The 27,847-nt window shown below is 38.2% G+C and overlaps 1 protein-coding gene across 1 annotated transcript in view; it reads right to left on the bottom strand.

The window, feature by feature from the left end:
• LOC128571765 (bifunctional heparan sulfate N-deacetylase/N-sulfotransferase 3) overlaps positions 1-27,847 on the bottom strand; it is a 202,940-nt gene that overhangs the window by 168,407 nt on the left and 6,686 nt on the right. The window contains exon 2 of the mRNA XM_053571469.1: positions 20,649-21,780. Coding sequence (XP_053427444.1) covers positions 20,649-21,629 — 981 coding nt within the window. The 5' untranslated portion in view covers positions 21,630-21,780. The remainder of the gene's footprint in view (positions 1-20,648; positions 21,781-27,847) is intronic.

The following is a 27,847-nucleotide window of genomic DNA, read 5'->3' as shown; positions in this document are numbered from 1 at the left end:
CTTGCAGACGATTTGATAACTCCAAGGTATTTAGAAGAAGTCATTTTAAAATTCCTTCCAAAGTTCTGCTCAAATATTCTCTCCTAGTACACAATAGGTTCATAAAGAAAAATAGTTTAAATTTTTTTGAGGTCCTACTGGTGTGGGGCATTTGACATAAATTGTTATTCTCACAGTGAATAGGTGAAGCAGGTGTTGTTCTCATTTTAAAGATACAGAAATTAATGATACAACAGGCTAAGAAAGTTGCCCATTGACTCAGCTACAAAGGAGCAGACTTGAGATTTGGACCCAACATGATCCCAACTCCCAGGCTCTTTTCAGCAGGAATATGAGACTCACCTAGAGAATTGGCAAGGAAAAGTAAATAATCAGAAAGATGAAATTAGGAAGAGCTTTTCAGAAAATAAAATGTGAAAGTCAAGAAAAGAATGGTTGAGGGTAGGACAGAATGGTCACAGATTTGGTCAGAACTATGAGCTTGGAAACTTTTTAAATTAAAAGTAAGCTTAAGGAACATATTAAAATAACAGGTGGTAGAGAGTATTTTACATAAATATTTTCAAAATATTTTAAACAAGTTATATACTAGATGGATAAGAAGTTATTCAGGGAAACCACAATGTCTTGGAATTGTATGTTGTACCTGAAATTAGGGAGCCCAGCCATGTCTTCTCACACACGTCCTTCCTGGGAACTGTTAGACAAAGCATGTCATGTGACCCCTAATTCCCAGGAGAGGTGTTCTGCTCACCCATTCCATCACATAATTACTCTGCTCAAGTCAAATTGGTGTTGGACTTTCCTTAATAGTGTTTGAAAGAATCTCACAGAGAATTAGTTGAGATCATAGAATTGATTAAGTACATTTGTGTAATCTCAGAAAAAGAACGAACCCAGAGATAAAGGTTGATAATTGCCAAGTGCTTTCACACTCATAAATTCACTGAATCCTTACAATGGCTCTGCGATGAAGGCAGTGCAGTTATTTTCACTGCCATCCTTGCAGGGGTGGAATGAGCTCTGAGAGTTGACATGTCAGCAAGCTGCTCACGGCAGGAACACAGGGTGCCAACTGCTGTGACCTGGTATCTTCTGAGAGATGCTGCATAACCTTTCCCCCGCTATGATATTAATGAGGTCCTTTCAACTTAATTTATGAGCATTTTCATGAAGTTTTCTGGGCATATGGACAGATAGAAGTTACATGCCAACTAAGAAACCTACTGTTCTATATAAGGAGTGTAAAATAAGAGGAAAAATGAAGGCAGACTGACCAAGAACAAAACTAAACAGTCCTACGGAAACCTAGACAGAGGGAAATCTCAAAAGAGAAATACAAAAGGACAAAAAACACATGCAACCATATTAATCATCTCTCACAATTAAATAAAAATAGTTAATTATAACCTAATGAAATAAAAAAATGTTTCCTATCAGATTTTCAAACTCAAAAGAGTGACTTAAGTCCAGTGTCTTGTAGGACCAACAAGAGATTTATTTTTTGCTTTCTTTGTAATTTTCTATATTTATTGATAATTTTCATTACAAACTGCATATATTCTTTGAATATTTGAAACAATGAAATATATTTTCAAATATATTTCAATATATATTAGAAACAATAATTTTTTTTTCTCTTTTTGGATATTTGGACAAAAATCAAGCCTGTCTACCTGAACTGTAGCTTCTGAAAGACAAAGACTTGAATCGCTATTGAAAACTTCCTAAGATAACGTATTTTTTCTTTATTCGAAAGTACCTCTTTGGCTAATGAATTAAAGAAAATCATTTACTGGTATACCTCTATTCCACCTATAATTCAACCCAACACTTTCTAATTTCTTTGATATCAAATTATAAGCACATTCAATTAGATCTGAAACATAAAGAACATAATCGCTCTCTCCCTTTCTCTCCCTTCTGCTAAAGAAAAACAATTTCCATTTTCCCATCTCTCTATCCAGAGTTTTAAACCACCTAATCATAACCCTCCCTGCCTCCAGAATCTCTCTCTTCTGACTGATCAGATGTACAGATTCCTAGAAGATCATGGAAGTAATGTAATTTTCATTACTTTGTTAAAATTATCCAGTTTCCTCTTACTAGGCAATACTAACCCATCCACTTATTGGAATCACTTCTTCAAATCCTCTGCTTCTTGTCCCTTCATGTTAAATCCACCCTATCCATCTCTGCAAGGCAGTTTAACATATATTTACATTTGCCAAAATACTGTCAGACAGTCTTAGTACATGGTTCACAGTAAGTAAAAATAAGAACTTTTCCAGCATCAGATTGAAATCAGTCACAAAACTATTAATTCTATTGTGACATCTTTAAACTATATATTTGCTTATATATGTAGAGTTAAATATTTTTATACCATATGATTTTTGACAACTGTCCAGACAAAAAGACAATAGAACCCACTGTCTTAACATTTTACAATACCATCAAATGTAGTATATTTAAACCATTGTTTTTCTAGGTGTGTATTTCTACCATTTCTGCATTAGAATCATCAAGGTGAGCTGCCCAGATCTACCAAGTCAAAATCTGTGAGGGTGTGAGAGGAAAATCTGCATTTTTAAGCAAGCATTTGAAGTGATTTATCTTAATTTGGATTTAGAAACTCACAAAGGTAGTCTTAATAAATGACCAATACACACCCAAACATCTCTTTGAGTGAAGAAATGTTTAAGATAAGATAGTGGCAAATTCGTGAACTATTCCTTTAAAAAAAATACTATAGCACCTTCCTCTTTGTTCATTTGCAAATTATAAGTTGATTCATCACTGGTGACTTTAACAATATCCATTATTGTTAACAGGCTTGTCAACAATAAAAGTATAAACTGTCTGGGCGGCTCCTGTGGCTCAAAAAAGTAGGGTGCCGGCCCCATATGCCGGAAGTGGCGGGTTCAAACCCATGCCCGGCCAAAAACTGCAAAAAAAAGAAAAAGGTATCAACTGTCGAATATGTCATATGTGAGTGACTTGAAGGGTTAGTTCAAATTCTGTCATGATTCTGCTTTTAAAAGGCATTCAGTTATACTGCAGAACAAATCTGAAAACTGTTAATGGCTTGAAAACAAAGATGTGCAGTGAATTACCCTGGTAGGCTCCCCTTGATCTTGAGGATGTTACATTGACATTGTGTCAATTTCTTTTTCTTTCTTTCTTTCTTTCTTTTTTTTTTTTTTTTATTGTTGGGGATTCATTGAGGGTACAATAAGCCAGAATACACTGGTTGCATTTGTTAGGTAAAGTCCCTCTTGCAATCATGTCTTGCCCCCTGAAGGTGTGGCACACACCAAGGCCCCACCCCGCTCCCGCCTTCCCTCTCTCTGCTCTTCCTTTCCTCACCCCTCCCTCCTTCCGAATATTCAACCCAGGGCCTCTCCAGCCTCTGCCAAGGCTCCGAACTATCCTGAGGGTTGATGAACAGCCTCCTGTCACTGGCATCTATTAGAGACAGATCCCATTTAAGGAAAGAGAATTTTTTTGAGTGCAATGAGCAGATGGGTCTTCTCTGAGAATGGTGACTGAGCACTAATTAGTTCTTACAAAGTTGCAAGTGACAATGCTATTGGAGATCTAGTTCTAGCAAGACAGTTAACCAGAATGAAAAATACACCTTTCCTTTTCCATTGTTCCTTTGCTCCTCAGTCAGAACAATAACAATGCCCAAATATCAGGTAAGAAATAATACAAATGCACTGATTGACCATTAAACAGTCTACGTATGCAACAAAATATCACATGTACACCATAAATGTGTGCAAATATTATTAATAGAAAATGAGTTAAAAAATTTTAATTATTTTTTATTTTATTTTGGTTTTTGGCCGGGGCTAGGTTTGAACCCGCCACCTCCAGCATATGGGACCGGTGCCCTACTCCTTGAGCCACAGGCGCCGCCCAGAGTTAAAAAATTTTAGAAGGAAAAATAGAAGAAAACAGAAAAAAGAAAGAAATTGGGAAGGTGTTTTCTTCCTTTACCTGCTTTAAATGTTTACTGCATTTCTGTAGTGGATTTGCAAATGACGCAAAAATTCTTTGAATATTAAACTAGACTACTTTCTTAAAGCAATTACACTAGTGTTAATTATAATGACTTCTTTCTCCTGAAAACACTGTCAAATAATTCTTGTTAAAATGTCATACAAAATTTCCTAAAGGTATTTTTCAGTATATCAGAAATTCCAAGTCTGGCAGGATATAACCCTTAACTACTCTGACAGCAACTCTAGTCTTTGAAAAGTTTATTGTCAAAACCACTCAAATTATTTTACTCAGGAATATCAAGTAAGTTGTCTTTTTATGTGACTCAAATACCTTGTCTCCTAGGATTCTCAGATGAGAAATGGTTCAGTTATACATTGTTCTGGTACTATGTAGATTATTTGATCTAAGATAAGGAATAGTGAATGAGTTTTTATTACTATTTTTTTGGATAGATCATTGTTCAACCTCTCATCCAGCTGGCTTAATTTCCACATACAATGTTTTTTTCTTTTTTTCTTTTTAGAAAGCTCATTCTACTCAGTATATATACTTCAGAGAAAAAAAATAGAGAAAGGTAAGGTAAAGATGTAAGTATTAAAGATCTCAGAAAATTTCATACCAAAATATGACTACTTGCATAAAGAATATTTTGAATTAAAGCCCTAGAAAAAAGATTAATAGGTCATGGTAAGGGACCTTCCCTCTATCTGCATAAACCAAACTGATCTGATCAAAAGATCAAAGGAGAAATTGACTTCCCTTCCTCTCCCTGTTATCTCAACATATTTTCAGGAAAGAAGTTCAAGAATGCACCCAGACTTGTCCCAAATCATTTTAAACACAGTATCTGTGTCTCAGATTAATGTATAAGTCACTCTGTCTTCCCCATCTATTCACCCTCCCTAGCAACCATTTATTACACATATACTCCACATTCCCCCGCCTCTACTAAAAGGCATGTATAAAAATATCTGAATGTCAGTTGTGATTTTTCCCATGTGTGTTTAGAAAGAAATATTTCTCTTATGAATCTGCCTTAATTCTGAGTTGACCTTTCAGTAAATTCAGGGGAAAGGGGAGTTTCCATCACACTCCCAATGGCTCTTTCCTAGAGCCTTCAGAAAGGAACATAGCCAATTGATACCTTGTACTTAGTCCAGTGAGACCCATGTAGGATAGCTGACATCCAGAACTGTAAAAGGGTGAATCTGGGTAGTTTTAAGCCACTAAGTTGGTGGTAATTTGCTACAGCAGCAAGAGAAAATTGACACTCAGCTATGTTAGTAATTGGTATAAGTAGAAACTATGATGATTAATAATCATGTAAAATCACTGTAATTATTAGTATTGAAAGCAGAAAGCATCTAGTGTTTTAAGGTAAAATTCTAATATGTACTATATGAGTAATTTTAATTTTAAAATTCTAGCCCACCTACAAGTTTAATAAAAAAAAAAAAAGTCACTGTATTTCTTTGGTCTTGAACAGTTCCTAAGTGATGTCAGGTAATCTCATAATTTACTTTTTATTAACCTTATAAGTGTTTGTATTTTGATCTTTAGTTTCATCATGAATGATATAGAAGTTAAGAATTTTTACAGCTGTTAATTCATGTTTTCCAAAGATTGTTGGGGACCAGCCACAATCTATGCCACGAGTTCCCTCCCAGCGGTGGGCAGAGATCAGAGGATGAGGGAAAAATGAAAAGGCAAGATGCAAAGAAAAAATTAAAAAAAAAAACAGCTGGGTTGGGAGTCCATCCTCCTTCAAACGTGAGGATCAGTGGACAGCCCCTTGCTCCAGGCTAGCTCCACTTTTATTACATACATCACTGTTTTAATCATCAGTCTAACCCTACATCATGGTTTTTGCTGGGCTTGCATTTTCTAACCAAACTATTTCTTTAACTAAGTCCATTAATTAAACTGATTTACCTTTTACTATTATTACTCTAAGTTATTTATGATCTTAACACAAACAGAGCATGGGACAGAGAACATAGTCCAGGAGCAGGAAGTTAAAGCAGACTCCAAATAGGCCATACACACAAACCACAGGAGTGGAGATTAACACTCAAGAAGCTGGGCGGTGCCTGTGGCTCAAAGGAGTAGGGCGCTGGCCCCATATGCTGGAGGTGGTGGGTTCAATCAAACCCAGCCCCGGCCAAAAACCGCAAAAAAATAAAAAAATAAAATAACACTCAAGAAGCCTTGTGCTCAGATGGACTGATGCTTCTGACCATACCAAGGTGATAGAAGGAAGGAGATATTTTTTCTTTTTATCTAATCCAGAGAGACCTTTCTCTCTTTAATGAGGTTTAAACATTCTGTATTCCCTAACTCCCCCAAAGCACTCACTCTCCCTGAGAGGGCAGCCCCACTCTGGCAAGCCTTACCTACCTCACAGTAGCATCATGCTGGGGGAGGGGTGAAGTTCCAGCAAAATAGCCTCTTTAGCCTGTAAGGGCCAGGCTTCTGGCAATGCATTTTGCATCAGATTTTGGGTTTCTCTGTTCCAATTCTCTCCTGTCTCTGTTCCCTTTTGCCCATCATCTGCAATCATTTTCTTAATTCAATTCCTAACCTACTTACAACAAACAATTGAATATTGGTTTTAAGCTTATTAAATGATTATTTCTAGCAGCGCAAGCACATCAGGATATGACTCTTAAGTACCCATATGTGCATCTGCAAGTGATTGAGTGACAATGTAACAATTTCTTGGACATTTTCTATATTGTTTGTGTTCTTCTAAAAAATATTAGGGATACCTGCATAAAGTAGCTTAAAACATAGCATAAAACTTATTTTTATTAATTTTTAATTTTAATTATTATGGGTACATAATAGTTGTATATCTTTATAGGGCACATGTGATATTTTGATATAGGCATACAACATGAATTAATTAAATCAGGGTATTTGGGGTATCCATCACCTCAAGCATTTTTTTTGTGCGATGATAGCACCTCTATCATTTCTTTGTGTTAGGAACATCCCAATTCCATTCTTTTGGTTATTTTAAAGTATGCACTAATTCATTATTTTTCAACCTTTTTTATCTCATAACACACTTGAACCTATAGTTAAACTTTTGCAGCACACTTACATTATGTTGATCTAAAAAAAAAAAAAAAGAAAAGAATGTATTTACTGTGAGTTAAACTTCTTTAAAAAATAATTTCATTAGTGACCTTACAAATGTTCATGGCACACCTAAGGTCCTCTCATGGCACACCTGTGTGCTGTGAGACACAGGGTGAAAGTCCCTGCTCTAACTTATTGTTTATAGTCATTTTGTTGTGCTATCAAATATTATTAATTATATCTAACTATCTGCACCCATTAACTATCTCTTCTTTATCTCCACTATCCACTTCCTTTCCAGCCTCTGGTAACTATCATTCTACTCTTTATCTCCATGAGATCCACTGTTTTTAATATTTAGCTTCCACATATGAGAGAGAACATGTGAAATATGTCTTTGTGTGCTTGGCTTATTTCACTTATCATAATGTTTTCCAGTTCCATCTATGTTGTTGCAAATGTCAAGATTTCATTCTTTTTTATGGCTATATGATATTGAGTATATGTGCCACAATTTCTTTATCTATTAATCCATTGATGGACACTTAGCTTTATTCCAAATCTTGTATATTGTGAATAGTGTTGCAACAAACATGGGAATACAGATATCTTTTTGGTATACTGAATTTCCCTTCTTTGGATTTATATCCATCAGTGAGATAGCTGGGTCCTATGGTAATTCTATTTTAAGTTTTTTGAGGAACTTCCAAACTATTCTCTATAGCGGCTGCAATTACATGCCCATAGCAGTACACAGGTGTTCCCTTTCTCGACACCTGGCCAGTCGTTATTGCCTTTTTGATAAAAGCCTAAGAGAAGATACAAAGAATGGAAAAACAAATACCACGTGTGCTTGCTATTAATTTGGAACTACCCAATGAGCACACATGTGCATAGAGGAAAGTAAAACTTAATGAAAATCCATCAGGGGGTTGGGAGGAGGAGAGGATGGGCAAAACCCTTCCTTACGGGTATAATGAACACTATCTGGATGACAGGCACACTTATAACCCTATTCAAGCATTAAAAGAGCAATCCATGTAACCAAAAGCATTTGTACCAAAAATCCATGTAACCAAAAGCATTTGTACCTCCATAATACTCAAATTAAACAAAAACTTAAGGAAATACTGTTTTAACTGGGGTGAGATGATATCTCATTGTGGTCTGGATTTGCATTTCTCTGATAACTAATGGTGTTGAGCATATTTTCATCTACTTGTTGGTCATTTGTATGTTTTGTTTTGTGAAAGGTCTATTCAGATCCTTTTTAGCGAGATTATTTGATTTTTTTCCTGTTGCGCTGTTGGAGCATCTCATAAATTCTAGTTGTTAATCTGTTATCAAATGCATACTTGGTAAATATTTCCTCTTGTTCTGTGGGTTGTCTGTTCACCTTGCTGATTGCTCCTTTTGCATCATATAGACTTTAAAATCTGAGCACATACAGATAGAAAAAGTTAAATTATCTGAATTATAGCTAATTTTCACTCTTCATTTGATTCAGCATTCAAAGTGTCTGTCACTGTGCCACCCTCCTTCACCTGAAACTCATTTGAGTCCAAAGCATTTCAAGAGGTGATTGACATAAATTTTTGTTCCAGATTTTAAATAAATCTAGGACAAAGCTTCGGATATGACTTATTAAACTATAATAGATTCTATTAGCATATAATTTGTTCTAAAGTAGAATTTGATAAGAAAAAATTGCTATGGTCACCATAACACTGTGTTAGGTTCACAACTGTGAAGCACTGTGAAGGGGAAAAGCTCAGATTCTGGAGACAGATAGACCTGAATTGTGTATCCTAGGAGCACCACTTATTAATTGTAAGATCTTGGGCAAATTAGTCATATACTATGAACATCAGTTTCTTTATATAAACTGATGCTACTTCGAGTCTTTGTTTTATAAGATTTTTGTAAGAATTAAATGATAATGAAAGAAGATGCAGTAAAACCCGTAAAATAATGTATGTACTCAATAAGTGTTGTCTAGTTTTAACTGCATCTTTTACATGCCTAAAAGTATAACAATATAAACCATCAGCATATAAATATGTAGTACAAAATAAGATACATACACACACACATATATATAAATACATACCTATATCTAGATCTAGTTCTAGATCTAGATATCATTAAAGACAGAGTCTTGCTCTGTTGCCTAGGCTGGAATGCAGTGACATAGTCATCACTCACTGTAACCATTAACTCCTGGTCTCAAGGAATCCTCCCACCTCTGCCTCCCAAAGTTCTAGGATTATAGGCATGTGTTACTGTGCTCAGTATTGTTTTATATTTTTACTTATATTCTTGAATCATAGAATGTTAAAAGAAATAAACTTTGTTAAACCAAAGGAAAAAGAGCATCTGGCAAATAGTAAAATGTTCTCCTTGTCTTTTGACATCTTTTATCAAAGGTTTTGTTTCATTATTCATAGTATGTTTTTTGAAATCCTTATCACAATATTTTGACAAAGTAAATGTGCATAATTCTCTGCATTGAACTGATTATCCCTAGAACGTAAATCTTTATCCTTAATTTCTCTCCTGTAATCTTCTGGTAGGCCAGGGTGTGGAACTTGTCATTGCCTTGTTGAGCTTTGGCACTACCTATGATAGCCCTGCTCTTTATCATCCCCAGGGAGGTTTCAGTGCATCAGACCTTTAATCTCTGTGGAAAACAGTATGGAGAGTTCTCAAAGAAATAAAAGCAGACTATCACTGCTTTTGACAATGGAAGACTTTATCACTTCCATTGACAATGGAAGACAGCAATCTCACCACTGGGTATCCAAAAGAAGTCATTTTATCAAAATACACCTGCACTTGAATGTTTAGCACAACACAATTCACTATTGCAAAGATATGGAATCAACTTAAGTGCTCATCAATTCATGAGTGGATAAAGAAAATGTGGTATATGTATTCCATGGACTACTACTTAGGCATAAAAAGAAATGAAATAATGTCTTCTGCAGCAGCCAGGATGGAACTGAAGATCATTATCCTAAATATCTTAAGAATGGAAAACAAGCACCACATATTCTCACTTGTAAGTGTAAATGATGGGTACACATGGGCACAAAGAGATGTAAAGGACATTGGAAACCAAGAAGGAGAGAAGGTGGGAGAGGTATGAGGGATAAAACTTACCTGCTGTATATACTGAACACTCTCAGAGTGTTGGGCACACGAAAAGCCCTGACTTTAGCATTATGCAATGAATCCACATAACAGAAAGATTTGTACCCCCTCAATATTTCGAGATTTTAAAAAATGTAATCTCTCACTAGATAGTCTGTTTATACATTCATGTGCTCAGTAACAGCATTCTGCCTTCCCTAATTTATTTCTTGACCTTATCCTTTTAGAATAACCTTGCATAACAAATGACTCTTTAAAAACATTGGTCTCACGATGTAACCACAAATTTAATAAAATGTATTAAGGATAAGTAGACCATGGATATGAAATAGTTTTTCACTTTGCTAAATTTTTTCCTTATTTCCCCATCTTAAATTATAGAATTATTTCCTGAAAATTAGTTTCTTCAAATAACTTTGTATAGTTGCTAGTGCACTATGGCTATTTGAATGTGATAATAATACTGAGCATCATTTATTTTCCTATGTGTTATGACCACATAGTATTAAATTTAGAATTAAGAATTTCACCAAACTAAGAGTGTGAGTGAGAGAGAAATGGGAGAGAGAGTGATAAAGAAACATTTTGTATATATTCATAAGAACACTCTTGAAGTGTCTAACTTTTTGACCTTTATAAAAAAATTAGTGACCCATGAAATTGGATATATTCTACTGCCACAAATTTTTAGGTGATTTCCAGGGAGCCCCAATTTTCCCAGTATGACCAACAATGATTATATACCTGCAAACAAACTATTAACTAAGCATTGAATACACAACAAAACTATCTTTAAAAATGATCCTAAATAAAGACACTTAAATTTCATAAAATCTGAGATGGTTTACACCAAATGGATTCTCATGAAAAGAACTTCTTAAAGGATTTACTTCAGGAAGAATGAGATCTATTCATTCAACAAATATATACTGAGCCGGGCACATTACTGGATGTTGGGGATACTGCAGAGAGCCAAACAGATGAAGATTGCGCTCCTGGAGGTTATATTTTAGTAGTTGAAGTCATAAACCAAAATAAACAATTAAAAGCAGGTAATATGTCTGGTAGCATACTGTTGAGCCTTTAACAACTGGGTCTTTTTTTTTTTTAAGACAAATTTGTAGAATTTGCTCATTTTTGTGGTATAAATATTCCCCCAAGAAGCTGGGAAGAGGAGTACACAGCTGACCTCGCAAGGTCTGTGAGCCAGTTTCAGCACAACAATGACGATCCTGAGTATGAGAGAGAATGGTGGGGGTGGGGGGGAGGGTAAACAATGCAGAGCAGGGGGAAATGGGGGATTAGGGATTGCAATTTTAAGAGGATGATCAGAGAAGACTTCAGTGAGAAGGTAACATTTGAGAAAGTCCTGAAGGAAGGGATGGAAGAGAGCCATACACCCATTTTAGGGAAGGACATTTTGGATAGAAAGAACAGCCAGTGCAAAGTCTTGACACAGGAGTGAGGAACAGCAAGGAAGCGAGAGAGGTTGCAACAGAGCTAAGGAGGGAGGAAGGAGCTGCACATGGGATCGGGGAAATAAAGGAAATATGTAAAGAGGGATGTCCAACCATTTTTCTTTTCAGCTGTACATGGGAAGAATAAGAGTTGTCTTGGGCCACACATTAAATACACAAACACCAAAGAAAGCTCAGTAGCAAAAAGGTCCATGCAGACTTTTCATGATATCTGACACCACAGATAAGCAAACAAGTCCTCCCAAAATCAGCAGGTGGCTTGTAGGCCATAGTTTGGACACCCCTGCAAAGGATGTGAGAGCTTTGGTTTTTAGCTGGGTGACAGTGGAAGTCACTGCAGGTTGGAGGAGGGAGGGGTACAGGCTAAATGACATGTTAATGATATCACCGTGGCTGCTCTGTTGTAAAGGAAATAAGGGTAAGATCAGGGATTCCTGTGACACGCTGAAGGGTGAATAGCAAAGAAAACAGTGGACAGCTGGCAACTCTGATCAAATTTTGAAGGTAGTTAAAACAATAATGTCTAATATTCGGGGTTAAACAACAAGGTTATTAACAACCACAACAAGAATGGTCCATCAGTTGGAGGAGAAAGGCCATTATTGGAGATAAAATACCATGCCCCATCCTTTCCAGGGGTGTCCAACCTGCAGCCCACAGGTTACTTGCTGATTTTTGTGAGAACTTTTTTGCTTCTCTGTGGTGTCAGATTTCATGAAAAGCATGCCTGGGCCTTTTTTGGCTACTCAGCTTTCATGAGTGTTTGCGTATTTAATGTGTGGTCCGCATTTTGTTTGAGGTGTGAAGATATTGGTTAATATTAGCACTCATTTAGCACATATGCTTAAATTTCTGGAGGAAGTACAATATATGAATTTACATCAGGAGTGAGTAGAAATAAAAAAAAAAAAAAAAGAAGGAAACCGGGTGGCTCCTGTGGCTCAAAGGAGTAGGGTGCCACCCCCATATGCCGGAGGTGGTGGGTTCAAATCCAGCCCCGGTCAGAAACTGCAAAAAAAAAAAAAAAAAAAGAAGGAAACCAACAATTCAAACAAAGTCAATAAGGGAAGAGAGGAAAAAAAAGAAGAAGAAATAGGCCAGGTGCCGTGGCTTACACCTGAAATCCTAGCACTCTGGGAGGCCAGGAGTTGGAGACCAGCCTGAGCAAAAGGAAGACCCCACCTCTACTAAAAATAGAAAAATTAGCAAGTCATGATGGTGGGCACCTGTTGTCCCAGCTACTCAGGAGGCTGAGGCAAGAGGATCGCTGAACCCAAGAATTTGACATTGCTGTGAGCTATATTGCCAAAGCACTTTACCCAGGGTGACAGCGTGAGACTCTGATAAAGAAAAAAAAAAAAAACGGAAAGAAGAAATAGAAAAAATGGGACAAATATAAAGCACAAAACAAAATAGCTGAAATAAATTTATACACACTGATAATTCAATTAACTATACGTAGACCTTGTTAATTGAAAGACAAATATTGACACAGTAGATAAAAAGCAAAGTATCTAGAGGCTGTTTTCATAACTAGCTCAAAGACAGAGACAAGAGATATTAAAAACATATAAAAATTAAATAAGGTATGATTTTTCAAATAGTAATACAAAGAAAGCTGGTATTGCCTTATTAGTATTAGGCAACAAAAGCTCAAAGGAAAAAAACATTATTAATGTTAAAAAAGTAACCAGAATGACAAAATATTAAATTAAGATATGTAAAAGATACACATTTAAATAGCTTCAAAATATATACAGCCATAATTGACAGAACACCAACATCAACGCTGGAGAATTAAACACCCTCTTTTAATAACATCAAGGGCCCCCAACCCCCAAATAATTAAAACGGTAATAATACGGATTTGAAAAACACATTTAAGGTTGAACTAGCAGATATACCTTGACTGAAGAATATATGTCAAGTATATAGAGAGGGATACTGTATCCAGTTATAAAGTAATTCTAGCCAATTAAAAGTATTGGCATCAAATGCATGATTCTATAGCATAATATAATTAAAATGGGTATCATCAAGTTAAAGTTCAGAAGCCTCCAAGTTAATGGAAAGGAATTAGAGAAGGATGGCAAGAAAAGGAAAGGGAAACTACTCTTTACAGTGTACAGGCCTTGACATCCATCCAGGGCACATGAGTAGTGAACTGTCTGGAGAAAGGTGTGTTTCCCTTCAATTTGTACTTCTGACAAAATAATGGGCTGTGGCTGCCTTCTTCCCCCAACCTCACCCCCAGCATTTGGCACGTTAAGTTTTTTTTTTTTCTTTATGGTTTTATGGAGCCTCTGGCTTTACCTTAGCTGGGGTGGTGAACATTCCGATGAAAAGGGGAAACTGAGCAGCACAGAGCTGCCTCTACATTCCAATTAGAGCCTCCCAGGCTCAGCCCCAGGCAGGACTGAAAAGCCAGCCAAGTTTGTCTTCTGAGCTTGATGCCACTTATTTCTCTCAGCTTTATGGCTTCCTACTTCTGTTTTCAGCACTTTCTTTTTCCTGGGCACTCTAGAATCTTCAGTTCCAGAGGAAAATAATGATAAAGTCTCTCATAAGATTTAAGAACAGTCCTCTCTATGACACCATTTGAAAAATATAGTTTTTGTGTGTGTTTCTTTTTTTTTAAAGCTAATCCACAAGCACTGAAGTCAAGGACTATCTTGAACTGTAAGAAAATAGTGAGAACGGTTTAGGGTAGTGAGGAGAGAGAAGTGGCTGCTGAGTCTTCCAGAAGGGGGTCTTTGGTGCTTGGGAAAAAGCTACAGGCTATGCTGGTTCGGCAGGCTCAGGTGTGAGTGGCTGGTGGCTCGGGTGTGAGTGTGCTGGTGGCTCAGGTGTGAGTGTTCTGGTGGCTCAGGTGTGAGTGTGCTGGTGGCTCAGGTGTGAGTGGCTGGTGGCTCAGGTGTGAGTGGCTGGTGGCTCAGGTGTGATTGCGCTGGTGGCTCCGGTGTGAGTGTGCTGGTGGCTCAGGTGTGAGTGGCTGGTGGCTCAGGTGGGAGTGGGCTGGTGTATAGAGGATTAAACATCATACTTACTACAACAGCCACCAATATCATAACTTATCTGAGAAATTACTGAGAACAAGACATTCTCCTGGCAAACCTGGAAATCTCTTGTGACTTGGAAGGCAAGCTGCCAAGTAATTCATTAATTCTGGAGGAGCAAAGTTCAGCCCTGTAGTAGTAAGGCTAATGTTAAATATTAACCATTAACCAGTTCCTTGAAGGATTAGTGGAGAAAAATTGCATACAGTATTTTGGAGATCATTTCCCTTACCACCCTTGAAAATCATTTCCTTGAGTACATTACATACTCACTTGGCACCTATGAGATCATTTCCCCCAGCACGCAGCCCCTGCACGTCTCTGCTTAGTAATCGTTCCACCCATTATGTATCTTCTCAATAAAAGAACTCTCTGAAAAGTGCTCAGTGCTATCCTGCACCTATGGTTAGCCTCACCTCTTGCAGCGTGGCTGTCAATCCGTGTCTTGTGTGATCATTTATGCAGTTGCGACACTGGTGGCTCAGGTGTGAGTAGCTGGTGGTTCAGGTGTGAGTGGGCTGGTGGCTCAGGTGTGAGTGGGCTGGTGGCTCAGGTGTAAGTGGCTGGTGGCTCAGGAGTGAGTGGCTGGTGGTACAGGCATGGGTGCACTGGTGGCTCAGGTGTGAGTAGCTGGTGGTTCAGGTGTGGGTGCACTGGTGCCTCAGGTGTGAGTGGGCTGGTGGCTCAGGTGTGAGTAGCTGGTGGTACAGGCACGGGTGCACTGGTGCCTCAGGTGTGAGTGGGCTGGTGGTTCAGGTGTGAGTGGGCTGGTGGCTCAGGTGTAAGTGGCTGGTGGCTCAGGAGTGAGTGGCTGGTGGTACAGGCACGGGTGCACTGGTGGCTCAGGTGTGAGTAGCTGGTGGTTCAGGTGTGGGTGCACTGGTGCCTCAGGTGTGAGCGGGCTGGTGGCTCAGGTGTGAGTAGCTGGTGGTACAGACACGGGTGCACTGGTGCCTCAGGTGTGAGTGGGCTGGTGGTTCAGGTGTGAGTGGGCTGGTGGCTCAGGTGTAAGTGGCTGACGGCTCAGGAGTCAGTGGCTGGTGGTACAGGCACGGGTGCACTGGTGGCTCAGGTGTGAGTAGCTGGTGGTTCAGGTGTGGGTGCACTGGTGCCTCAGGTGTGAGTGGGCTGGTGGTTCAGGTGTGAGTGGGCTGGTGGCTCAGGTATAAGTGGCTGGTGGCTCAGGAGTGAGTGGCTGGTGGTACAGGCATCGGTGCACTGGTGGCTCAGGTGTGAGTAGCTGGTGGTTAAGGTGTGGGTGCACTGGTTCTTCATTTTCTGATGGATGTTAGGAAGTATGTCAAAGTTAGAAAGGGAATGTGTACTTATTACAGAAAGAGAAGAAAGTCACAAGACAGAGACAGTGAGAGATAAAGCCCTAAAAGACTACTTTTCCCAGAATTTTCCCATTTAACTTTTCATCTGTCTTAGGGCATGAATATTTTATAAAATTGTAAGTATAAAAATATTATGGGTCTGAGGCCAAAAGTGAATTAATGATTCTAAAAAAGAATGTGGATTGTTGATGTTCATTGCGTCATAAGGTGTTTTCATGTAAAACTGAAATGCTTTAATGGTAAAAGCTTTGTTTTTAATGGTAGAAATACCATTTTCCTTTCCAAAACCCCTTTTTATAGGTTTAGTTCCAGGAAGCTTAAGGGTAGGTCTGAGGGCAAAAGGAACTTAAATTCTTGAACATCACAAAAGCAGTCCAAAATCCAATGGCGCACCCTCCCCCCACAGATTTCCTTTTCTGACTTCAATTTAACTGAAATTAATGCTGCCTTTTTTGAAGAATATTTAATTGTCTAACCAATTTTCTTCTTTGGTTCTTTAAGACCTAGGACCTGTAGCTTGAATATTCCTAGACGAATGTAGACACCAATTTGGATCTCTTTCTTTTTTTTTGGGGGGGGGTGTTGGGTTGGTATTTTTCTGGTACAAAGAGTCATATGTTTTGTGCTATGCCAGGTTCTTTTGCAGCTTTGAAGCTCTGTAAAATGAATCATATTATCCAACAGCTAGACAGGTAAGCCTGAATGTTCACTGCTAATTCTAATCTCATTAAATACAGAAACACACTTCCTCCTTCACATAAGGGAAAAGCTAACACATACATGGTGATTAGTAGCTGAAATTTATATTATAAATTATCCTTCCAATTTTGTATGTTAACAGTCTATGTGACTTTTGATTTTCTCACATTATTTTTAGTTTTCCTAATACTTCAAGGAAAAGTGTAGTATTTGTTCAAAAGTGGTAATAATTAAATTAAAACACTTAATTAAAACATTTCTTTTTATTATAGGCTGTTAATTACAAAATCCATCGCCTTTTCTTAGGCCACGTAGTCTTTGATATCCCCTCTCTTATCCTAACTATGGGACTTTCTGAGTTTTAGCGCTGAATACCCCAGTCCCGGGCAAACGTGGACACAGTTGGTCTCCCTCCCATCCCCCCATCCAGCTAGTGTATAATTTCTCTTGTTTCCCACATATCCAAATTCCTCCACTGAGTATTCCATACTCTTTTTCTGCATCTTGACCCCTTACTTCACTTCTGAATTCAAACTGGGCTCCTGCAAGGGCCCCAGTGACCTTCATCTTTTTCCAAGGGAGACTGTGTGGTCCTTACCTCAGTGGACCCTGCTGTTGGGTTTTATGTTGGTGATCACACAGAAGCACTTCACTCCTAAGGTTTCTATCGCATCACAGCTTTCCAGTCTCTGTCCTTTTAAACCTATTTTCATGGAATTTCTCCTTCTACTTGTTTTCTCAAAGATAATTGATCTCAAGATTCTACACTTGATCATTTTCTTATCACTCCTCATAAATCCTTTCTGTCTGATCTCACATACTTTCATGTTGCGATCTATTCCCTATTGGTTGATGACCTTGAGATCTCTATTTCCTACATAGACTTCTCTGGTGAGCCAACTGCCTGTGAAACACCCGCATGTCCCACCCAACTCCAATAAAGGTGAAATTTTTATTATGTCCTTTGCTATGATCCTCTTCCTTTTTAATGGTAATATTAACAAGTATTCAGCTATGCTAAAAATCCTAATGTCATCCTGGGTTATGTTTATTCTGTTTCATCTCCTCTTAGCCAATTACTAAGTCATTCAATTTTACCTCTTTTTTTTTTTTATTGTTGGGGATTCATTGAGGGTATAATAAGCCAGGTTACACTGATTGCATCAATTTTACCTCTTAAAATAGTTCTTAAATTGGTCCTCTCTTTTCCGTTTTTACTCCAATTTCCTAGTTTCAAGAAATTAGGACAAATCTTTTGTCTGAATCACTTCACAGCCTTCCAAATCATCACATCATCCTAGTCTTACCTTCAAACCCTGTCCCCCACAGTTAATAGATTCCAGTTAATGCAGCACACACTGTCGTATTTTCTATAGCATTACTTTCATAAATCCATCTAGGTACCTTTGCTATTGTACTGAGCACACTGTAAGCTATCTGCCTATTTCTCTCTCTCACAAGACAATTTATTTACCTTTGTATCCCAAGTGCCTGCCTCTGTGCCTGGCACGTGACATGGCCATTTCAAGCATGGAACAGAGACTGAGTGTGCTTGCCTTTGACTGCACTCTCTTTGTCCCCTCTTCTAAAGGAATGGGACCATGGTTTATGACTCCTACTATAAATCCCCAAAGTGCTTCCTGTGTAGTACACACTCAATAACTAGTTACTGATGGAATGTTTGCACTCTAGGGCAACAGATTGCCATGAATTAGTGTTTGGAGAGACAATCACAAATGTAATTTAGAAGTATTTTAAAAACCCAGATAATTCAAAACGTAACTTTTTAAAGCCTTTAGGTGGTTTAGAAAATAAATTCCTATCTAAAATACCAGCAATCCATAAAGTATACAAGCTAAATTCCTCCTAAATATATTCAGTAAGCCCGAAAAAATGGTTTAACCTCTAGAACACAAAAGGTACTTTGTATTTTGTGTAATATTAATGGATATGAGGCTCGGTGCCCCTAGCTCAGTGAGTAGGGCACCAGCCATGTACACTGAGGCTGGTGGGTTGGAGCCCAGCCTGGGCCTGCTAAACAACAATGACAACTATAACAACAACAACAACAACAACAACAAAAATAGCTGGGCATTGTGGCGAGCACCTGTAGGCCCAGCTAATTGGAAGACTGAGGCAAGAGAATTGCTCAAGCCCAAGATTTTGAGGTTGTTGTGAGCTGTGGCACCATGGCACTGTACTGAAGGCAACATAGTGAGACTCTGTCTCAAAAATACAAAACAAACAAAAAATAAAACAAAAAAAATTAACAGATATAAGAGTTGAGGGTTGCGCAGAAAGCTCAGAGATTTTTATCTAGCTTATTTTAAAATGTCGTAACATATGTGTGTGTGTGTGTGTGTGTATCATTTTGTTGCCCCCAATAGAGTATTGTGGCATCGTAGCTCACAGCAACCTCAGACTCTAAGGTTCAAGTGATTCTCTTGTCTCAGTTTCCCAAGCTGGGACTATAGGTGCCTGCCACAACACCTGGCAGGCACCTCTCTATTTTTAGAGAGGGGGTCTCACTTTGGCTCAGTGTAGTCTCCAGCTCATGAGCTCAGGCAATCCACCTGCCCCGGCTTCCCAGAGTACTGGGATTACAGGCATAAGCCATCGTGCCTGGCCTAATTTAACTATACCTTCAAAAGTAAATTTCAAAAGACTTAATGAAAACTTAAATATAAACTTACTTATTAATTAATTTCTATTGAGCTAAAAAGAGGAGACTAAAATAATGCTAAGAGTATGAAAAGTTTTTTGTTTTACTTTTTAGTCTTCGCACTCTCTTACAGAAACATTTAATGGTTCTTCTGGTGTCCTCAGCTCATTTAACTAGCGGGATGAACATCACTATTATTTGCCTGATGCTCAGTGACCAGGAAAAGAGCACAGTTTTCAAGATATATTTTTTGCCATCTGATTTAGATTTAGATATTCTGCCAAAAGGTCAAAGCTGTAGAGAATAAAAATCATGTATCAAAAACCTCATTTAGATAAGAATTAATATGTAGTATAACAGAAATAGAATCCTATGACATTTTGAATGGGAAACTAAGACAAATATAGCTAATTTTAATTTTAGATCCATTAATATTAAACAACCACTTGTTTACGTAACACAATCAATTCATAATAACAACAAACTATCTTTAAATAATTTCTGTTTACGGGCAGTGGTTTTGCACAGTAAGAAACATAATGCAATTTAAATGTTGCATGATGGGCTTCATATGTGTACTAGAAATGTGCACTGAAATCAATTTAAATCCTTATGTTTGTATGTGAATAAATATGCTTGCCGTAGTCATAGCTCTCTACATTTAGAATGTTAATTTTCAGAGTTTCAGAAAAACACGGTAAGAGAAAATGAGCTGCATATTTGACTTCCAAAAATATCTGAACTTGCTACTTAAGAGATCTGTAATTCTTGAAAATTTGTGGGAGTATTTATTATCATTAAGACAAATTCACTTTAATCTCACATTTAAATGAACCAAATCTTAGATTAGTAATGGTCTACCAAGGTAGATAGTTTCTGAAAAGTAACTAAAAAAATGGTTTCTACTCTATAGAAAGCCATTTTTGGATCCTGTTGCACTCAATCTTCCAGTAAAATCTTCATTTTTTTCTTGATTCAGAAAGAAATGTATTATCTACTTAGTCAATTCATGGTGACAGGGTAAATTAACTTATGCTATCTAGCCTGACTTTGCTGATAAAAGTCCCAGGTCCTGGGAAACTCCTTAGTCCTGGTATAAACTAAGCTCCTTGGTAGCCCCACTTCCAGAGGAACTAAACTCTGACACTTTGAGAGAATAGAGCCTTACCTTTACATCATTGGTGTTCATCCTTGTTCCCTCCTTCCCCACAAATATATCATCAATGTCCACAAGGATGTATCTGTCCAAGGACAATGTCAGCCTCTTCCCTGACAAAAAGGAGATGGCATCTATGAAGATGAGCCTGTGTAACCAAAAGTTCAAGTTGTTGCCAAACAGAACTCGCTGTATTCCATCTTGAAGCCCCAGGTCGTGTATGATAGTGGCATAAAAAGCACCTCTGGAGATGGGAGGAAAAAGGTTTTCTGGGGTCTTTACTTTGGCAAATATTACTGGTTGGTAGGCTGAGTGATTAATCTGAAAAACTGTCCAGTCAGTTCCAGGTAAAGAACCTTTTTCAAGCTTAGAAGATTTGGTCACCCGAAGTAATGGTGAATGAGGATTAATACAACAATCTTTTACTGCAAGGTTTCCATAGATGGAGAGAGGGAAACCTTTTAATTGAAAGCTCTGTAGATTTTTCTCACTAGTTTTGTGGAATCCAATGATACCCACACCGTATTCTACACAGTATTTATCTAAAAGGCTTCGATTCCAAGAGTCCATGTTTATATACTTTGAAATATTCTCATAAATAATGAGAATGTATTTGCCTTTATTTTTGTCTATAAGTGCAGGAAGATCTCCCTTTCCGGGCGCGATTTCAACGTGATATTGGAATCTACTTGATTCCAGAATCATAATGATGTCTTGACCCAGGGATGAGTACTGGCTCTCCACAAACACTAGGACTATGGGGTCTGTCCTCGAGACATCAAAAAGCTTCATTGTTTTCACTTCCAATAGTCTATACGGCAGGTGTTGGAAGTCACCACAGTCCACTTCTGAAGCCATCTCAGAGAGTTCATTTTCCTGTTTGTAGCCACTGTACAGGTAGTAAGCAGAAATGATAATGCTTACCATACAAAAGGTGGCAAGCAGAATGACCGTCCTCTGAAAGTGCCTGTGAAGTTTCACAATAAAACTCATGTTGTATAGACTTTCCCGGACTAGTCCAATGGAAGCACCATACAAAGGTAAAGGGAAACGAGGTGTGTCAGCTACTTTCCCATCCGCAATGGTTTATGTCACCATTGCAGCACATTTGGATCACTCCATCAGGGCTCACAGGAAACACAGTCTGAAAAACAGAAGAAAACATAAAACACTCAGGCTGCAGCATTAAAATGAACAAGTTTGGGTTTTGTTGACTGGCATAAACACCAGACTTTTAGGCAGATGAGCCGATGTGTGGTAAATTAGAAATTAGGACCCCTCCCCTTTCTTTCCGCCAGATCTGAATGAGGACAAGGGAAGGACCTAATGTGGGAAAGGGCTCCATTGAATACCAGGTCTCTATCCCTAGGACAGAAAACATGTTAGGCTAACCAGTAATTTCATCTTACTCACTGAGCTTTGCATCCAACTCTGTGGATAATATAGACTAAAGAGCACAGAGAGGTCACACTGCCATTACCTGTCATCTGGAGACATACCACATAAGGCATGCTCAAGCTATTTGTGCTTAATTACATGAACCAAAAATTCATGAAAGTTTCAACATGTTTCATTAAATGCTACAATGAAAACACTAGTTTCTTTTTTTCTTTCCTGAAAGTTGTTGACACAGTGAATTTTGTCATTCTGTATACATTTAAAATCATTAGAGAAACAACACTATGGTAGTTGCTTTCATTAGAATAACTCTTTTTAAATGCATAATGGTCCTTCAACTCAACTGGTCATTTTTGAATTATTTGTTTACATATTTAGGCTTTTCAAAAATCAAAACAGTCATGTAGTAGGATGAAGGGGAGGTATAAAACATTTCCCTGGGTTCCTTCAACTCTGGTGTGGTACCACGGGGCATTGCATACTCTTGGGGAAAAGCATCTTCACCCACTCTGTTTCTGCTTTTTGAGAAAGAACTCGCTCAATCATTATATGAAAAAGTACCATAAAAGTGTTTTTTAAAAACATAATGAAAATAAACAATAGTTCAAGATAACCTTCATTGTACAATAATTTCAAATTCCTTGCAAGTCTTAACACCATTAGAAAATTTAGTAACTTTGAAAAATAATAGGAAAGAAACGTGTGCTTTTTTTAGAGGAAAAGTTTATTAGGGCTCTACAGTCCTGGCAATTTGCAAAGAAATATCATGGAATATAAAAAAAAGTAAGACAGTTCTTGTTCTTGTCTAGAAGGCAGCTAAAAGCTAGCTGGTAAGATGATAGCCCTGGTGGAGAACATTGTATTTGATGTTTGCCATGAGAATTGCTTTTTTTACACCTCTGCTTTTTATTTATCGTATCATTTGGGTTTGTGTACCTTTCAAATAAAATGATGAGGTTAGAATAAATGATCACCAAGAACATTCTGGGTCTAAAATTCTGTGGTTTCTATGATACTCACCTGTGAAATAAATACATATATTTGAGTCTCACTATGTTGCCCTTGGTAGAGTGTTGTGGCATCACAGCTCACAGCAACCTCAAACTTTTGGGCTTAAGCGATTCTCTTGCCTCAGTCTCCCAAGCAGCTGGGACTAACGGCACACACCACAATGCCTGTCTTTTTTTTCCTTGCAGTTGTCATTGTTGTTTAGCAGGCCTGGGCCGGGCTCGAACCCACCAGCCCTTGTGTATGTGGCCGGCACCCTAACCACTAAGCTACGGGTGCTGAGCCAGTGAACAACATTTTGAATAATATGTTTATCTTTATGAATAATATATTCTGAAGCATATCTGCAGAATATTTGCAAGCTATTTATTCTATTTACAGGATCAATAGCAGATTTATCCTGTAAGTTATATATCATAGTTTATTCATTCAAACTTAAGGTAGCTATTCCATTCACTCAAATATTTATGGCATGGCTATCTTTCTATGTAAAACATAAATGTTCAGTATAGTGAATTTCTTTAAAAATTTCCAAGCCACATAAAGTAGAGACAATGGCAAGAATGATGATAATGTGTGTGCTGTGGGTTGGAGACCATGACTGTAAGAGTGTGAGAGGAGAAAGTGGGTGAGACTGTGAAATGTGTCACGAGGGGTAGGGAGTGAGATTTGGGCAGAAACGTGGAGAATGAGGGTGAGTTGAATAGGTATTTGGGATAAAGGGGATGTTACAGAGGTAAGAGTGAGCTCAACACAGAGTGAGAGGCATGAATGGTGAGTGAAAGAGTTAGGAAGATTTAAATATGCAATTGACTAAATACTGGTAACTCAGACTATGGAAAGATTTCATAGCACAGAACTTCCTGGTCGTAAGAGCCTGTTGGGAGATGCTATGGCATCTGTGTGTCCCCGAAGTTCACGTGTTCAGAATTTAATCCTCAATGCAATGGTGTTGAGAGAGGTGCAGCCTACTGCCCTCATGAATGAATTGACAGCCATTATTGAGGGAGTGGGTGAGGTATCTCAAGAGTGGGCTTGTTATGAAAGTGTATTTGGGCCTGTCTCTTGCTCTCTTCCTCTTTAGGGGATGATCTTCTGCCCTTCAACCTTCCACTAAGCAATAATGCAACAAGAGCCCCCCTGCTGATGCTTGCATCAGGCTCTCAGTCTTCCCAACCTCCAGAACTGTGAGCCATGTACATTTCTATCATTTAAAATCACCCAATCTGTGGTATTCTGTTACAGGACCACAAAAAAAGGCTATGACAGGAGACGATATACTTTCCTGATTAGAGAATAATATAAAAACAAGGTTTTTCTAGGATAAGAATTAATCAATGGCATGGAAGATACCATAGAGCAATCTTAGAGAGTTGAGTCTGGCAATCCAGGCCAAGCTCATTTCTCATTGTGTAGTCATGCATTTTTAATGATCTCGGTTAAGGGAAAATGTAGGGAAGGGACAAGTCTGAGGAACACTGTAAATAAAAGAAGAAGACAATTTAATATGCCATGTGAGGCCTATGGCACAGCATCCCTCCACCAGGTAAAATGCCATCAGTGATCCGACATTCTATGCTATAAAATAAATCTAATATGCAGTATAAAGAATATATCCAACCCTTTAAACATGCTAGTATAGGTATAGGTGTAATTTAGGCAAGTAAAAAATTAACTGGACAACAGAATTTTCATTGTAACTATAGTTAATTGATTTCGACAAGTAATTGCACTTTTAGAATTGTACACAAGTACATGTTTATGACTGTAATATTCTGGAGCATAATAGCAGGATGCAGAACCTCACGTCTTCCTATTTCTACATTTCATTTTAGCTCTGAAGTGTTTCTGACGGGCTCTAAAATGTATTGCCACATTTTCCATTTCAGATAGTAGCATTTTATAGTTTGTTCCCTTTGTCAAAAGTGAAAGGCATGTAACTTGTACAATTCTTATCTGCGATGAGACAGAATGGTAAAGAGTATTTGCTCTCACCATTTAGAACAGATATTAGGAACCCATCAAAGTTACCCTCTCTGTGAGCAGGTACAAATGCCGAAGGGCATTTCTTTTCCATTAAACACTTCAAGTTTCCTTCTGAAGCCAAAAAACCCCCACCAATCTATGTCCCTACAGATTTGGTATAACATATTTAAATGGATATGTTACTTTCTCTTCTTTTCTGCAAACCCTTTTCGACTGCACATCCCACTCCACAATGACCGAATTCAGTCTCTCCTGTGGACTCTTAGAATTTACTGTTCACATTGCAATCTCATTCAGAACCAGCCGCTGTGTTTCTGCCAGCTCCGAAACCTTAGGACGGACTGCTCCTGCTATTGCTCCTTCTCCTGCAGGGAGGGACGGCACTGCAGCAGCAGGTGGAGGCAAGGGCACATACAGCCTCTGGAGCCCTGCACTGGTGAAGCATCACCAGGACAGGTAGCCGTGCAAAATGAAACTCGGCCACACAACTCCCTTGTGAAGGTTTCACCATCTTCACTCAGGAAGAACACACGATCACTGTAAAAAGTTCCTCCCTTTGTACTCAATGACACGATTATAATTAAAATTTTGTTCAAAGTCAGCCTCCCAGTCTGATGAGAAGCTCCAAGAAGGTAGAGCTGGCCTCTTTTGTGTATCACTGAACCACCAGTGCCAGGAGCAGAGGAAGTACCCAGTGACTATTTTTGGAATTAACTGACTACAATGGCATATTGTGCCTATAGGTTAATTTGACATTTCTACTTTATTCAAATGCCACAACTTATCTTTTAAGGTTACCCATGACTATTGATATGATTATAATTACTCATTCATTTGCTGAATTTAGCATCTATTTCATGAAATATCAAGTTAACATAATCACATCTAATATCATAACATCCATGGTAGATATTAAATCTTCACCCATAAAAAATATCTATCAATTAATCATTATGCAATTAGTCATTAGGTATTTATCGAACACGTACTTTGAGATTAACACAGCATCTATTTGCTGGGGACCACTACTGAAGCAATTTTACGAATGATTCTTTCCCCAAGAAGGATGAATTCTATTGAGAGAAATGAGACTATGGAACAACAGCAAACACTATGCTGCACATTAATAAATAGTGATTTGTGCTATACAGATGCAGAAGAAAGAGAGAGTGAGATTTATGAAGTTTAGGAGAGTCAGTGCCAATTTCTAAGAGTGCTCAAGGCATGATGGGCTGGGTTTAAATAGGAGGATGGGGAGAAAATGGCAGGCAAAAATACCTGGCAAGGTAGAAGGAACGAAATGGTTACAATGTGTTTATCTCAGAGTGGAACCAAACTAATTATAGGACATTTTGTGTTGGATTGAAATTGGAAATAGTATTTGATTGAAATAGTGCTGTAGATTAATGAAAGTCCTTGGAAGTAACTGTGAAGCATGTAAGTATCAACTTGGAAACAGAGGTCTTTGGATGTATTTGAACAGAGAAAGTTGATAAAAATACTGTTTACAGATGATTACTGTAGCTGTGACACCTAGAATAGACAAGTGGACTTAATACAAAGGGGCGAGAGTGTGTGCTACATCATATAGAAGCAGTCCCAGCTAAGGGGCCACTGCGATCCAGCTCGGAGGTGGTATGCGTCCAGACTTGGGTGGTTATGAGGGAAAATGGAAAGGAAGAGATATATAGGAAGAAAGCAGAAAAGGACATGGTTACTGTTACACTGTGGGTGGGGAAGAAAGCAGGTACGGGGGGCTAGAAGGTAAAGGTGTCCGTAATAGAAAAACGAAGCTTAGACTGGAAATGGGCTTATGCTAGCAATATAGGTATGCCTGGGTTCTGAACGAGATAGGCTTGTTCTTAAGTTGAATTTGTATGTAAGTTAGAAACAGGTACATTTACCTCTAGTAGCCCCTGTTCACACTTGTGAGTCATATATCAGGCATATGTTTGTAACTCAGGGACTGCCTGTATGCACTTCAGATTGAGTTAGGTAGAGTGACTAAACGATGCATGGTGAGACAGAAAATGCACAATGTTCTATAAAACAGTTGGATGGAGACAAACAAAAAGTCAAGAAAATCTTTGAAATCGATGGGTCATACACAAATCTCAACATGCAGCAGGAAACCAATTCCTCCGGAAACTTCCTTCCCTGACTGACTCTATTCTTCCCCACTTAGACCTGACCCCCTTTGAAGACTTTATCACAACTATTACTAAATATTATTAACAAAGTTTTTTTTTAATGTTTCTCTTCTTTGTTAGATTGAAATTTCTAAGGATATAGGGCTCATGTTATTCCCAGTAATCTTTCAAATGAGAAACAGGATAAAAATATTTTTAAAGGCCAACAAGATCAACAAATGGACATTCTGGTATAGTGATGATTGTGTTCTTGAAGTGCTTTCACAAAAAGGCATTGAAAATTGCAGACTTTTGCATGGTCAAGGCTCTCTGAATAACTAAAGGGCAAGCACACTGGCCTGCATGTCGGAAAGTTTCCATGGACACAGCTGCCTTTATGAGCAGTATAGAGCCGATGGTTGTGGTTGCATTCTATTCCCTGTTCAACTTGTAAATGACTGGGAAACTGCATACGAAATTTAGGAAGTCAACAAACCACTTAGCAGACATTCTGGAACAAGCAGAGTTTATTCCAGGTACAGGAGAGTTATGAGGTTGGATAGGTTATAAACACCACCACATCATCAGGATTTCCTATGAAGGAAAGAACACCATATAGGAGGTAGAACAACAATGGGAACACAGCCAACAGTAATGAACATTTACTATGCACCAACACTTTGTTGGACC

This window comes from Nycticebus coucang, chromosome 1 (assembly GCF_027406575.1).
Source record: "Nycticebus coucang isolate mNycCou1 chromosome 1, mNycCou1.pri, whole genome shotgun sequence".
NCBI classification, from domain to species: Eukaryota; Metazoa; Chordata; class Mammalia; order Primates; family Lorisidae; genus Nycticebus; species Nycticebus coucang.
The sequence above is the reverse complement of the archived record's forward strand: the minus strand, read 5'-3'. Positions and strand labels throughout refer to the sequence as shown.